Here is a 14,007-nt window from a genome sequence, read left to right as displayed (position 1 = left end):
GCAGTTTTCTTTTTCAACCTTGATTCTTTAACTCTCCTGTTTTGTTGCAGGACTAAATAACTTATTTAAATTTATAAAAATATTTATTTGCTTTTTGAATGAGAGGGAAGATTCTATTATGACAAGAAACCTCATGATTTTCTTTTTCAATATAAATTGCCTTCTAGAGACATTAGTTTTATCCTCTGCATAAAGAAACTTTTCTGGCTAAATTAGTCTCAGTAGAGATGTTAGTTTTAAGTCATAGTGCTAATACTTGGTGTTAATATTAAACAGCAAACAGCTATTCTCTCTGATAAAATTGATGGGCAAAGTGTCTAGCAAAGTGTTGGTAAGATAGAAATTATGAGGAAAGTAAGGTGAAGAACTATTGAACAAGAAAGTAACAGCAATTCACAGAAGAATATAGGTAGGAAAAAAATCAACCAAGGACTAGAAATAACCAAGATCATAAATTATTATTTTCCCTAACTAATGTTTCTAAATGGTTTTAAACTTTATTTTATATTAATTAGCTTTTAAGTATAATTTTCTAATGTTCAGTTTTTCAGTGATAGCAGGAGGAAACCAGCTGTGAGTCATACATATATTTTGTAATTTGTGCCCTATATTGTAGATCATAATTAAAATGAAGAGTATGCTCTGATGAATGAGTTTGACTACTTTGTCCTATGGGAAGTTTATGAAATATTGTGGTAGTTTTAGTCTTGTTGTTTCTGTTTCTGTCCCTTTGATGTCCTCTTGCCACCTTTTGCAATAGGGGGGCCATATCAGAATCTGAAGGAATAACATGTCCAAGAGGTTCAATACCGAAAAGTTTACCAGGACTGGAGGAAAGAACATCAATAAGACAACCAAACAATGCCCTCCCCTTCCAAAAAAACCCCAAACAACCCAAACCAAAAAACCTAAACCCAAAACAGAATCCCATGAAGTACGATGACGTGATGGGTGATAGTGGTGTAAGTTGGGTGTGTGTTTTGGCCCTGTCCTGTCTCTGCTCCTGATCAGATGTCTACACTGTATGTGCCCGCTGGTTTCCTGGATATCCTTGGCAGGCAGGATTGGGGTGGTGGGAGGAGGGTTCAGGGACTTAGAGGGAGTAGGTCTTGTAGTTTCTGCAGCTGACATCTAAAATAAGTTGAGTGAATCATTCATGAAGGGGGTCTTTTTGCTCTTCACTGGGTATGAAGAAGCCCAGGGCAGCCAGCTCATCTCTGTCAGAGATGTATAAAATTAGGTGAGATGAATCCCCCTCACTGTTATAATTAGCTTTGCATGTACATGTCTAACTCTGCATTTAAACTCTTTGCTTTGCATTTTTCTAGTGTTCTGTTTATGTGAACTTTCTGAGTCTATCTGTGAGAATTTTATTTAATTTTCTGTGTTTTTTTATTATAAACAAAGGTATCTTTATGATTCTGCCAGTATGACCCATCTCCTGCAGCTGCCTGTACACAAAAAAAGAATCTTTTTCAGTAACTGGGAACACTTAAAGGCTGTTTAATTGAAAAATGCTGTTGTTATTCCAACTGTACTTGAATTGTGCTGAAGAGATTAAACAATTTCTTCCTTTAGCATAGCAAAGCTTTCTGCAGTCTGCTGCTGTTCCCTTCAGTACTGGAGGACCAGTTTAGTGCATAGATTTGCTCTTTCCTAGAGTGAGTTCACTTGTGAAAGTGCTGGGCATTACAATGTTCAGCCTCATAGATGGACAAATACCTAAGGTTAGGAATATTTACATTTTTGAGTCCTGAAAAATTTCTGTAGTCTCTGTAATAGAGTCTTTCATTACTGTATGGTATACACAGCCAAAGATTCAACCTTTTTTTTTTTTTTTTTAATATATGCATCCTGTAAGATTTCTTTAAAGTTTGCTCTCCAAACTTGCAGAAGGGATTGAAGATGAAAGTGAAAAGCAAATGCCTATAAATGCAACTCTTTTGGAACACATTGTGCTGGTTTCATCATAGTTACTTTCCTCTTTTTGTAACATTTGAAAATGCAACTTTATAGATCAACTAGAAATATTTACAACATAAGGTCAGTTGGTGTGAGAGGTTGACAGCTGTACATAGTCAAGGTCCTGTTGTACAGAGTATCATGCTGTTTATCACAGTTGCAGCTCTTTGGCAGTAGGAAGTGTAATTGTTCCAGTTTGACAGCATGCTGAACTTAAGCAGCTGTCTGGCCTTGCAGAAGTCAATAGAGAGAGAAGACCTTGTAAAACTTTAAGGGCAGAAGACCTTTCTGAAAGTTCTCTAAGATTCTGGTTGATACATGGTTTCTAACAAAATCATTGTCCTTCTGTTCTGTTTATAAATGAGGAAAATCAGTTTAAGGAATAAGCAGTTAAACATTAAAATTAACTTGTCTCTTACTCAGGATAATTGGATGGGTATTACTGACTTATGAAAAATGCTATTATCTGTTTGTAAAATTCTTTTTTTCCCCTTTTCTTTCTACTAATAAAAAATTTCAGGTTATTCTCTTTTAATAAACTAATAAATTGTTGCATAAAGTTCTGTCCATAAAAAGTTAGGTAATTTTTGCTTTGAACTCTTGTATTTGTTTTAGACTTCAAAGTGCCATCTTTCAGAGTGGCTTAAATACACTTAGGCTGTTACTTTATTTGATTTTCATAAATGCTGGTGAAAAATTATTTCTTATGTTGTAGAATGTCCTCAACAGACCACTTGGTATCTGTGTACTCCTGCCTTTTCTTGAGTTTATGCTCTTCACTACCATGAGTTCTAAACTATACTTTTTGACTGGTTGTAATTACTGCAAATTGAACAGGGACTGTCTGTGGTTTCTAACAGACTGCCCCTTGTTGGAACAAGAATTACCTGGAGCTCTACTGAACATAAAGGGTTTACTCCTCCTTGAGACTTAGGTGCCTTGCTGGCCTCTTGGGCAAAGCCTCTTGGACTTTGTCCTGGTAGGAGATGGATAGTGGAGAAAAAAGACTGCTCATATAGGGATGCTAAGTAGCTGACAGAACATTTAAATAATGCATCTGAGAAAGTTTGTTAAGACACAATTTGTCTGAATTGTCCATTTATAATATTTTATAATATTGTTTCAACAAACCGCTATTAATCTCCTAACGACAGAAGAAATTTTGACATTATGCAGTGTTTGATTCACTCTCAGGAGATGTAAATCTTGTGTTGTTGGGCTCTAAGCCAGTAGCTCAAGTAAGGCTCAAAAAAAAGAAGTGTTTTTTTCCTTTATTCTGTTGAATTTTTAATCATATCATTAGCTTTTTAATGTTTGTCTCTGTTAATGATGGCAATAAAGGATTAATCAGTCATTATCTGATGAAGGGCCATCACTTAAGCTTTCTTTAGACATTGTTGGGTGGTTACATTTTCAGCTGTTCCTCATACTGCTTTTTATTTTGTCCAAAGGCATTTTGCTTCCTCTGCTTCCTGTGCCTTGTGTTTGAGGTCCTTCATAATAGCTTATGTTTGCTAGCCCATAAATTACTCTTTTCTTCATTGTCTAATATTACTGCATTCCATCCTACTCTGGGACAAAAATTAACCAACACAGTGTCTTCTGTGCTTGTTTTACAGGCTCACAGGCTTTCTGTCAAAGTCCTTTGATGAATAACTAAATATAAACTACAGAAGGTTAAATATCTTGTTATATAATATCTTTTTAATGGAAACACAACAGATGGTATCTGCTAAGAAAAGGTCACTCAGGCTGGATTATATCATCTTCTTATATGTGTTTAGGAGCACTGACATAGTGAAGTGTTGAGTTATCTTTCAAGTGTGTATTAGCACCCTGTGAAATTAATACAACAGCTTGACCAACATACAGGTGGATTAAAGGCAGAGCTGGAGTCCTGCCCAGGTGTCTTACCTCCTTCCTGGATGCCTTAACAGGGATGACTGAACTACATATGAAAAGCACTTGAATTGCTGTTACTTAGTTGATCCTTTTAATGTAAATTGTAACAGATTTTGAATATTTATGTTTCGTAAACTGTGGTTGTTCATGAGTTGTCCCACATGTCCCAACATGTTCAGTTGTCCCTGCTGTTGCCTGACATTTTCTTCTATTTGTGAGCCAACACTTGTAGAGATACTTGAATCAAGGTCTAAAATTAGGTAGATTTATTGATTAGACTAAGTTCTTTCCAGTTTCTCAGGAACAGCCTGTAACAGACTTGTATGAAAACAACAGTTTAATATTGTGTCTGTCAGATTGCTTCCTTTCCATCAGATTTAGGTGGGATCGCTTGTCTTTCTTGTTTGTGTATACTATCTCATAGACTAGAAAGCAACTCAGCTTTTTCATGTGGTGAAGTAATGTAGTCATGCATTAAGTTTGATTTCTGTCTGTATTTTTACAAGAAGGTTAGACATGAAGCAGGTGTTTTCTAACAGCTTTGAAGTGAGATGGAGTGTGTGTGGATGAAATGCAAACATTGTAGAAGGTTATTCGAGATTCCTGGGTATATAGGAAAGAAAGTTTCTTTCCTTCAGGGAGGAGGCTTTATGAAAGAATAGTGAAGAGAAATGAGGTGAGAAGAGAAAGGAGGGCCAGAAGAAATTTAAAGGGCAGTTGTTTCACATGTTGGAGTTGTTTTTATGGGGATAGTTTGTTTAGCCCTTTTCAGTATTTGGTCAGGACCTGAAAAGCGAAGCACTTGTTTAAATGTTTTCCTCACATATTTTCAATGTTTGAAAATTAAGTATTAAGACATTAATACTGAAGTCGGGTATCTGCAAAATCAGCAGGAAGATCTCAACAGTCTAACAAGTTTACATATTGAGCATGGAAAGCTTCTGTGCAGTGGAAATGCTGAGCAGAAGAGTGTCCAAATTTCTTTCCTCCTTCAGACTTTACGTGCTTGCATTTCTGTCTGCTTAATAGTCAGAGCACAGGTTCTGTGAAGGGCACTGATGCTCAGGTGAGTAGCACCTGCTGGTAAATCAATGCTGCTGTATAAGATGGTATTTCCCTACACTAAAGGAAACTTAAATAGTTAAACCAGTTGCCTGAAAAGGGATTCTAGATCTTCCTCAGCCTGAAGGGATTGAAATGAGCATATTGTCTTAGGAAATGACAAACCCCATTCTTTCCTTCTCTGCCCAGCAACAGCCCAAACTTGGAGTGGCTGGGACATCCTTCTCTCATGTTGAATTTATGCTGTCATGCAGTCAAGAAGGAAAACATTTTAGGAGCAGAGATAGCCCAGTGTGGAAGGCTCTGAGGTGAGAAGGTGGAATGGAATACTTTCAGCTGGAGGGGACTGGTGATCAGCCAGTCCAGGATCACTCCAGGGCTGACCAAAAGCATGTTGCTAAGGGCATTGTCCAAATGACTTTTAAACACTGACAGGCTTGGGGCACTGACCACCTCTCCAGGAAACTGTTACAATGAGTCTCTACCCTCCTGTAAAGAAATGTTTCATAGTGTCCAGTCTAGACTTGGATTGGAGTTTCTTTTTACACAGATTTTTCTGTTTGAGATTTTTTGTTCAATGACTGACCAATATAAAATGCTAAAACAGTCCTAGAAAAAATGCCATGTGTCCTACTTTTATGCAATTGTTGAAGTTATACAGGCAATTCTGTAAAAGCATCAGCTCCCACATAGAGATGCTACTCTCTCAGATGTGGCTCTGCATTGATCTGATCCTGATGATTGTGTCTCTGTGCTGTGCCCTGCAATTTCACATTTGGCTTAAATCCAGTCATTGCTGAGCCTGTTGTTGCAAAGAAGGGAAGGCCCTCCCTGTGTGCTGGCTGCTCATTCCTGCCTGCTCCATCATTTGTGATTTTCTCTTTAATCCAACTTAATGTAATCTTTTATTTATTTAATTTTGAGGTCAGTTAGATGAATGAACTGATCAAACTTACTCTGTTGTCCAGCTGGGCTAGAGCTGATATGAAAGAAGTGGCAGGAAAATGTGTCAGGGCTTAGTGTGTATGTGCTTTTTGGCAGCAACTGTCAGTTTAGTCTTAGGCATGTTCATAAAACACCTAATTGATTATATTCCTGTGGATAAAGCATGGATACTTTGCCGTCTTCTTTCTGGATGACAACAGACCTTATGCGAACAACTGTTTTCCCCAGATTCGGGTATTTCAAGGTGTGCACAAATAAGTTTAGGCTCCATGGAAGCTGTAAGTCAAAGGAGGAGTCATCTCTTGAGTGTGAGGAATGTCCATGGCTTCAGATGTTGGTATGGCAATGTGGTTTAACATTGTCTTGGACTACAAGTACTCAAATGTTGACTAAGTTGAGTTCAAATATGAGGCTTAGTAGAAGTGTTGTGATTTGAGCAAACCTTATTCCCTTACAGGTCAGGAGATTCTCATGTTTCATTTGTAAAGGATAAAAACATTGGTTGTTATGGCACATACAGTTGGAAGTTAATAAAAAAACAGAGCAAACACATAGAATTTGTTAATGTTTTTTATTATACAGGAGACTGTATCCTTCAGTTTGGATGTGACTAATCACAGAAATGAATGTGTTATAAGTACATGAAATACATGAGTTGCATATAATGTAAACAACTGTGCTGCTCACGTTAAGCATTGTCACTAAGCCTTCTTGCCCAGTATTGACATTTTTACTAAAAAGTATTCTGCAGCCATTGGGTAGCTTATATAATCCTCTTGGTTTCAAAGAAATGAAATCTGTTCAACCAATCTTCCCCCATCTGTCTCTTGTAGCACTGCTCTTCTATGTGGAAGGCTTATAGCTCCCTCCAGAGTTCTGTTCTGTGCTAAAATACAGAGGAGAAAAAAATTAAAAGAGATTCACTGTAAAATAATTGTATTTTCTGCTCACATCATGTGATCTGTATGACTCAGTGTTCCACTACCAGGCTGGTTTGCACAATTCTTTTGAATTTATCTAGCTTTTTTTGGTAAATATACAATAAATTGTGTCATAATGATTTACTTGTAGAACTTAAAAGACATTGGCTGATTTGCATCCTAGGTTTCTTCATTTTTCTATGCCTTCACTGTTTTGTTTTGTTTTTTTTTTTCACTGAGCATGGATAGCAGGAATGAGATACTCAGTTTGTGTACATATTCTAAGTGGGTTTAGGGCTGAAGTAAAGAAAATGTCCTGCATTCCTACACTGTGATTTCTTGGTATAATAAAGTAAGACTAAGTGTACAGTCTGCTAAATATTTAATTTGTTGCTATTCAGATAAAGTGTTGATATTTGGCCCAACTATAAACTAAGGTGCAAACAGCATTTCTAGGTCTTGTCGAACTTAAAATTTATGAATTGTTTTTAAGAAAAAGAATCTCAACTTTTGAATAGCCTTAAATATGTCAGATATGGAAATATTTAATAGATATTGTTAAGGAGATTTGAGATGCTCCTGAGCTGGTCATTAACCTGAAAGTTTGTCTGTATGTATTTGCTGTTTTCTGCATCAGCGCATGAAGATTTACTGAAATAGCAGGGAGAGGAAAGTGTTAATGGTGAAATCAGAATCTGTAAAGAAGTTCTCTGTTCTTCTGGACAAGACCACAAGGCCCCTGTGAAATTTGTTGCCAGCTAATGAAAACTGCTGTTAGGTTGTGTGTGGGCAGATTTTTGGTTGTTGTTTTTTGCATTTAATATATGGGTGTATGTTTTCATCCATCTTGGAAAAAATGTACGAATCAGCATCTACTCCAATGCTTGCTGATCTAATTTTGTAATTCTTTGGGTTTTGTAACAGAGCCATTGTTTGTCACAATGACCAGAACTCATGTGATCGCGGCTTCCAAAGTAGCATTTTACGTCTGGCAGTATCGGGTGGCCAAGAAGCTCACAGCCATGGAAATCAATCAGCTGGCACGGACCAGGAAAGAAGGCAGGGAAAGGTTTGTCTTTAGGCTTTGTCATTTTTCTTCTTCTGCTCTGGTGGCATTGATAAGGTGGATTCTGCCATGTCTAAAATGCAAACCCTTGTCCTCTCATTTTTCTAATCAGGTTTGTTGACTTTCAGGCCTGTAAGATGATATACTAGTTTTGTATAGCAGCTGTGTGTTTGTTATCCACATCCCTCAGATGTTTTTGGATTAGTTTCTGTTCAGTGTCTCCATTTACTTGCTGCATGTTTTCCTTACAGAGCAGTGTGTCTTGATGCCTTTTTACCCCTTCCTGTTTCTCCTCCATGCTCTTAGTTTCCAGGCAGTTCTATTCCCTCTGATAACTTTAACTGCTTCTCGTCTGTCATTGCCTGTAAGAACTTAGTCTGTCCAGCTGGCTCTTCTCTAATACACTTGTGTCTGGTTGTGGCTTTGACAACTAATCCTGTATGGACTTTTATCCTCTCAAACTAAACAAGCCAAAGTCAACATAATTTTGCTTCCAAAATACTTCTTTCCCAGGTGCTCATTTGTGGTATTAACTTTTCTGTCACCTCCGCAGAGCTTGAAATTTTGTTATGGTTTTCTTTTTATTTTTTTTTTGTGTGTTCTTCCATATCATCTCTACCCTATATCATCTTTCTATAAACCTACCATCTCCTGTCACCATATGTCCCTAATAATGAGTAATATTTGTACATGATATAATAACTTACATTTTTGTAGGACCTGGATGTCCTAGCCTTGGACAAGATTATAAATTGATAAAAATACTGGAAAAGGTAGATAGTTGTAATTCAGCATTAATGAGGATTTTAACATTCTAAAATCTTTCCTAATGCTAATTTTTAAGGCAAAAGAGAAGTTATAAGTTTTGAATAATACAGTAATACATAAGTTTTTGTGGATATGAAGGTGAAGCACTTCATAATTATGGAGAAAAGCCTGGGGAAATATGGAAGTGCATGTTTCAAAGGGACAACTGAGTGGTTGATGGTTTTCAGCAGGACACTTAACTGTAACAGCAGGAAATTACTGTTACAGGATGAAAGTTTACAGATCATAGCGGAATAGACCATCAGGGGCTGTGAAAGTGAAAGCAACTGCCATATCTTTATAACAGTATAAAGCAGGTTTATCAAAGGGGATGCTTTTGAACATAAGAACAGGCATAGCTTTTATTCTCTTCTCCAATTCCAATGGTTTTTTCTTCAAGGATGGAACATACCGATGCTACCAAAGATGCTCCTTTCTTTGGACTCATTTTTTTCTTTTAACTTTCCTTCTCTACAGGATCTATCATATTGATGACACCTTTTCAGGGTCTGCAGAGGGACACCTTGATTACAGCAGAGCTTTTGAAGTGAGTGATGTTATGAACTAGTTTATTGTGGTGTCGCTGTTAGCTTGAAAGAGCAGAAATTAGTGTTGATTTATTTATTTTCTTAGATTTTCATTAGTATAAGTGGTTGTACTTAAAATTTCTTTTACTTCTACCTTTTTTACTTAAGTGTTATGCTTCTTCCCTCTGGTGGGTGCTGTTACTGTGTCATTGTGTTATTACTGGAAATATACAGCAAACTATAGAGAACATGGAAAAAGTGTATTCTGGGTGTGACAGGTGACAGCACCTGCTGTCTTCCTGGTCAGAAGCAGCTCCCCTTACTTCAACAAAATATAACTGTTGAAACTCAATAACCTTTATGATATTTTCTAGTGTTTTTGGCCATTTGCACATCATGTGTGTGTACAAGTGCTGGCTGTACTTACTAATATACCTGAAATTAATTAATTAACAGCCCTCATAAGTCAGGGATTGTTGCTTTCTTGTATTTTCTGTTAAACATCTGTTACATTTTGAGTTTCTTATTTTTCTGGAGGGAGGGTCAGGAAAAGAAAGGAAGCTGTTAATATTATTGTTATGATTGCCATAGCAAAGGCTACTGATACCATAAACTATCCACAGACTGTATGCTGACAGGGTTTGATAGCTCCTTTTCATGTGGATACTTAGCAACACTCTTGTTTATTTAAATAACCATCTTTCTTTAGCAGGGCACGCTTACCTTTGCAGTAAAACTGATACTGATATCACTTGTTTACTTTCAGGGAACAAGAGATCCAATTTGTGCAATAACAGCATCTGATAAGATACTACTTGTGGTAAGCTACATGATTAACAGAACTCCTAATTGCCTCTTGTGCTTGTAGGCATAAGATTCTTCTCTCTATGTTCATAAGCAGTCATAATTTCAAAGCATTTCTGAATTTAGAATTTACACAGACAAAATCTCTTTCTAAACTTCCTCAAAGATAACTTTAATGGATTCTTCTGTTAGCCTGGACTCTTTCTTTAGGAGGGCTAATTCACTAAGTACTTGCAATTTAATTACTAGTTGCCTGAGTTAATACTTGTGGCAAGCACATTTCATCAACAAAAAATACTTACATATAGGATTTTATAAAGTCTAGGTTAGGACTTAATTTTGTAATCTGAATCCTGAGAAGTCTCTTTGAGATAGTATGTTCTAGACACAAAGATTTACAAAGTTTGTCTGTTTACATATTAATGGTATAATGCATGGCACTGTACTATATACAGATGAATACACCTCTGTATTATACAGATATGTGAGGTATTGAATAATGCCAAAAAGCTGGTGCATTTTTTTGTTCTAAGCTGGAAAGTGATCTCATTAGATGAACAAACTTATATGTGGGCTTTATAGCAAACTAACTGAACAGAACAAAGAGATAGAAAGAGCAGTGTTTCTTTGTCTTTTCCACCTTCCAGGAAAGATCTTGTTTTGTCATGTTCTGATTCTAGTGTGGATTTTTTTTTTGTTGTTTTTTGTTTTATCCTTTGACTGGATTTTACAAAATCAGAGGGTCATGGGAGAAAGCATGGACAAAAGAAGTGTGATGGTTAATAGGTGACTATGGGATTGTTGCTGCTTGAAGAATATGAAAATGAACTTCTGACAATAATTAATCTGTGACTTTTTTTTAAAGGAAAGGAATGAGAAGAAATGCCTTTGAGACTAGATCTGGATAAATGTGCTGAAGCTGAATGCATATGATAGTGATTCAATTTTCTAACACTTCTGAACTAATCTGCTTGTTTAGTCTATAGGGTATACAACTGTGAAAAAGTAAAAAATGGTAATTTATGCTGAGGATGTTAGGGATGGCTTTGGGGAAAGAAGAAATAAAGGTTTCTCTCTGTTGAAATGTAATGTTGACTCATTTCCAACATAAGAGTTGAACAGTAGGCAAACCAACCTGGATATGTTGTTGACTTTTACAGAAACACCACAAGAAAATAGTGGCAGTGATCGTTTCATTTCAGGGATGTCACTCCTTTCACCCTGATGGCCTGATGGTATCTTGATGCAGGGAACTGGTGTTTCATTCAGCAAAATAAAGATAAACCACACTACTACTTAGATTTCTTTCCTGTTACTCAAGCCTGTGAATGGCCAGTATATTTTATAGCATTTCCTTTTAAATCTAGCTCTGGTCTTGCAGTAACTGGTGAGACTTGTTGGTATGCAGACAGCCCCACATAAGCAGAGCTGTCCTGCTTTCAGACCTGGGCTGGTGCTGCTATATGAAACTCTTTGAGGGGATTTACCAGTGTGGGACAAGAATCTTTTCACACCTCTCCTGTTTTATTATGTAGACCCTGTCTGGAGGGTCATGACTCCTGAAATTCTGTGGGCTAGATGTGGACTGTAACTATTTGTTTTAACATCCCTGATTTAAGCAGATTTGTCAATTGTAGCATCTTAGACTATCTTGTTTAAATATCAGAATTCAGAACTTTTAGGGTGATGACTCCGTCTTTTCACTCATGCTCTGTCACTTAGCCCAAAGCTCTTTTGTCTAAAACCGCATATAAATAAGACCGTTTTAAAGGGTTTACTGATGGACAAATTCTCTTACTGAGGCAGCATTGCTTTCCTCTAGGGAAGAGAATCTGGCACTATTCAGAGATACAGCCTCCCTAGTGTGGCTGTGGTGCAGAACTATACCCTGGACTGTCGTGCCTATCAGCTGTCTTTGAACTGTAACTCCAGGTAAGTTACAGACCTGTTTCTAACACAGATATCCAATTTCAAAATCAAGCACTAAAATTTGTGATAATTCTGTGAAATCTATAATTCTATAATAATTATGTACTAATTTTAATTTAGTATAAACCATTTATTAATTTTAGTTGTTCTTAATGTTTGCTTAACCATTTATTTATTACTAATTATTTCCATCTGGACAGTCATTGTTCTGAGAGACTGTTAGTAAAGGCCTCCTATGTTTTACACCCTATGTACGTGAAAATACCTTTGTTTTCTTCGATGAACCAAACATAACCTTCCTTTGATCATAACATGAATTGATAAAATTACGTCATAACCTGAAATTTTATATCTTTTACTTCTCTCTATTTCTGTGTCCTTCTAAAGCCTGGAAATTTTGTTCATCCCATTTAATTTTCCATTGTTACAGGCTATAACTAGTGGTGATGTTTCTAGTAAGTCTGGTTCTCCTGAACTTCATCTGTGCTAATACTAAAGTTGTTTTCTACTCAACAGCTTTTTTTTTTGCAAGAGAGTGCATGAGAGTGTTGGCAGAAAAGGCAAAAATACACAAGAATTAGCAAGGCCATTTTAATCACTTCAAAATAACTTTAAAATTTCAAGCAAAATTAATAATATATGTGTAGAGATCTCTTGCCTCTTCAGGTGTAGCCCAAAAATAGATTGCTTTGCTTAAAAGGCAGCGTGATCTAGTCAGAGCCATATTCATTTTGTTTTGAACCCAAGCTGTTTTCTTCCTAAATGACTTTGTTCTAGAGAAATAAACTCAGATCCATAAGCATTTTGAGGTTAATTTTCTAAATTGCATTTGAAATTTTAATAGGGATTAAGGCTGTCTACCTATCAATATTTAGAAATGCTTTTAAAATGGCCTTGTGGCAAATACAGGTTATTATGATTCACTGAAGACCTATGCAACTGTAAATTTTCAAATATAGCCTTTTAGAAATTGTATTTTTCCCATATTTTAAATGACTTCAAAGATTAATTGGATTATACTTAACATTGCCTTGGAAAAAAGTGAAGAATACCCTTTGTAGAAACGCAAGAAATCACATTTTAGGAATTAACAGTCTGCATCACCACACTTACTTTTTAATTTACTAATCTTCTTCATTGCCTCCTTGTAAATAAGGAAAACCCATTCTGTTCAGTTGTTAATTTGAGTCTTTGTCAAGAAAAGTTTGGTGAGGGATAGACCTGTAATTTCTTCTACTTGGTATCTGATGTATCTTCAAAACGCTGTATATAAAAATGGGCATATTTCAGAACCTTTGCAGGGCCAGATCCTGTGTGAGCAGATGAAGAACATCTTTCCATGTATCTGGTCTCTGCTATGCAGATACATGAAAACCATATGGATCTGTGCTGGTTCAGGCACACAACAGCATCTCATGCAATCTATAGAATTATAGTGTGCCAGGTTAGAGAACTATTTCAGATTTACAGCCTTGAGTAGTGTCATTTAGCTTATTTCTTCTCTGTTTGTTTTTCTGCAGTCGTCTCGCTATCATCGACCTTTCAGGGGTTCTGACTTTCCTGGACCTGGACGCGCGGGCTGCAGACAGCGCGGGGCAGCAGGAGGCAGGCGGGCAGCTGAAACTGGAGCGCAAAGACGTCTGGGACATGAAATGGGCCAAGGACAACCCGGACTTGTTTGCAATGATGGAGAAAACAAGAATGTATGTTTTCAGAAACTTGGATCCAGAGGTAAATATCAACATACATAAACTACTCATTTAAAAAAATTCACTCTTAGGTTAATAGCTCTTTCTTGAACAGTATTATTGTTGTGCTTATCATTCAGTTCTGCAAGTGTTTGTTTATATAAACCTCAAAATCTTAGGAATTTTGGGAATGTTGTTTTGGACCATATAGGTAAAATGAATGATCAGTCCTAGAAACGTAAAAATGGTGTTATATTTTTCTTAAGTGTATGAGATTTTCAGGAGCATATTTTTTTTGGATGCTTTGGAATACCTAAATGCAATTTTAGTAGAAATACTTGTAAAACAGTTCAGTTGAATCTAAATATTGGCAGGTGTTACTCTATCTCATTATC

The 14,007-nt window shown here is 36.5% G+C and overlaps 1 protein-coding gene across 1 annotated transcript in view; it reads left to right on the top strand.

The window, feature by feature from the left end:
- The window catches only part of WDR35 (WD repeat domain 35), a 41,949-nt gene that overhangs the window by 14,944 nt on the left and 12,998 nt on the right, over positions 1-14,007 (top strand). Inside the window, exons 12-16 of the mRNA XM_053973790.1 lie at positions 7,716-7,860; positions 9,142-9,211; positions 9,958-10,011; positions 11,818-11,927; positions 13,445-13,655. Coding sequence (XP_053829765.1) covers positions 7,716-7,860; positions 9,142-9,211; positions 9,958-10,011; positions 11,818-11,927; positions 13,445-13,655 — 590 coding nt within the window. The remainder of the gene's footprint in view (positions 1-7,715; positions 7,861-9,141; positions 9,212-9,957; positions 10,012-11,817; positions 11,928-13,444; positions 13,656-14,007) is intronic.

This window comes from Vidua macroura, chromosome 3 (assembly GCF_024509145.1).
Source record: "Vidua macroura isolate BioBank_ID:100142 chromosome 3, ASM2450914v1, whole genome shotgun sequence".
NCBI classification, from domain to species: domain Eukaryota; kingdom Metazoa; phylum Chordata; class Aves; order Passeriformes; family Viduidae; genus Vidua; species Vidua macroura.
The sequence above is the reverse complement of the archived record's forward strand: the minus strand, read 5'-3'. Positions and strand labels throughout refer to the sequence as shown.